General features: G+C 40.1%; 1 protein-coding gene across 1 annotated transcript in view; it reads left to right on the forward strand.

Annotated features, from left to right (window-relative positions):
- LOC103211287 (zinc finger protein 501-like) overlaps positions 1–686 on the forward strand; it is a 15,488-nt gene extending 14,802 nt beyond the window's left edge. The window contains 2 exon segments of the mRNA XM_042783179.1: positions 1–616; positions 619–686. Coding sequence (XP_042639113.1) covers positions 1–616; positions 619–686 — 684 coding nt within the window.
- The last annotated feature ends 435 nt before the right edge of the window (positions 687–1,121 follow it).

Consider the following 1,121-nt stretch of genomic DNA (forward strand, 5'->3'; position numbering starts at 1 on the left):
CCTTACAAATGCAGTGAGTGTGGCAAAGCCTTTAGGTGGCGCTCCGTTCTCACCAAACATCAGAGAATCCATACCGGTGAGAAACCACACAAATGCAGTGTGTGTGGCAAGGCTTTCATCCAAAGAGCAAACCTTGTGAAACATCACCGAATTCACACCGGAGAGAAACCTTACAAATGTAATGAGTGTGGGAAGGCTTTTATCAATAATTCAAACCTTGCAGAACATCAGAGAATTCACACTGGAGAGAAACCTTACAAATGTGTTGATTGCGGCAAAGCCTTTAAATGCAGCTCAAATCTCACCAGCCATCAGAGAATCCATAATGGAGAGAAACCATATAAATGTAATGTATGTGGCAAAGTGTTTAATCACAGATCAAGCCTTACAACTCATCATAGAATTCACACTAGAGAGAAACCTTACACATGTAACGAATGTGGCCAGACTTTTGTCCAAAGTGCAAGCTTTGTGAAACATCAAAGAATTCATACTGGAGGGAAACCATACAAATGTAATGAGTGTGGTAAGGAATTTGCCGTGTGTTCATACCAGTTGATTCATGAGAGAATTCATATTGGAGAGAAGATGTACAAATGTAATGAGTGTTGGGAAGCTGTAACTGTGGCTAACACCTCAGTAGATATCAGAGAATCCATTTCAGAGAGAAATTACATAAATGTTAAGTATATGGCAGAGTCTTTGGGTAGTGCAAATGGTTAACTTCACAACTGCTAACTGAAATTTTGTGGATTCATGTCTGCCTAGAACAACTCAGAAGAAAGATCCAGTGATCTAGTTTAGAAAAATCGGTGTTAGAAGTCACTGTAGAGCACAGTTGTACTCCGACCATGGGGTTGCCATGGGTCAAAGTCAAGTCAGTGGCAGCTGGTGATGTATGTGGCAAAGTCTTCATTCAAAGTTCCAGCTTAACATCTTTCAGTTTTTAACTTGGTGCTTCCTGTTATTTTTTTCTTCCACCCACTTCATCCCAATTTGTGTGTTTAATTTGCATTTCTTCCCTGTATTGCTCCAGTGCACAAAGTCGGAGAATACATAAATCAAGGGGGCTTTTTGAAACTTGTGACATAAAACTGCACACAGGAAAATAGATACAAGGT

This window comes from Orycteropus afer, unplaced genomic scaffold (assembly GCF_000298275.1).
Source record: "Orycteropus afer afer isolate SDZICR_OR568_19922 unplaced genomic scaffold, OryAfe1.0 scaffold00718, whole genome shotgun sequence".
Classification (NCBI taxonomy): domain Eukaryota; kingdom Metazoa; phylum Chordata; class Mammalia; order Tubulidentata; family Orycteropodidae; genus Orycteropus; species Orycteropus afer.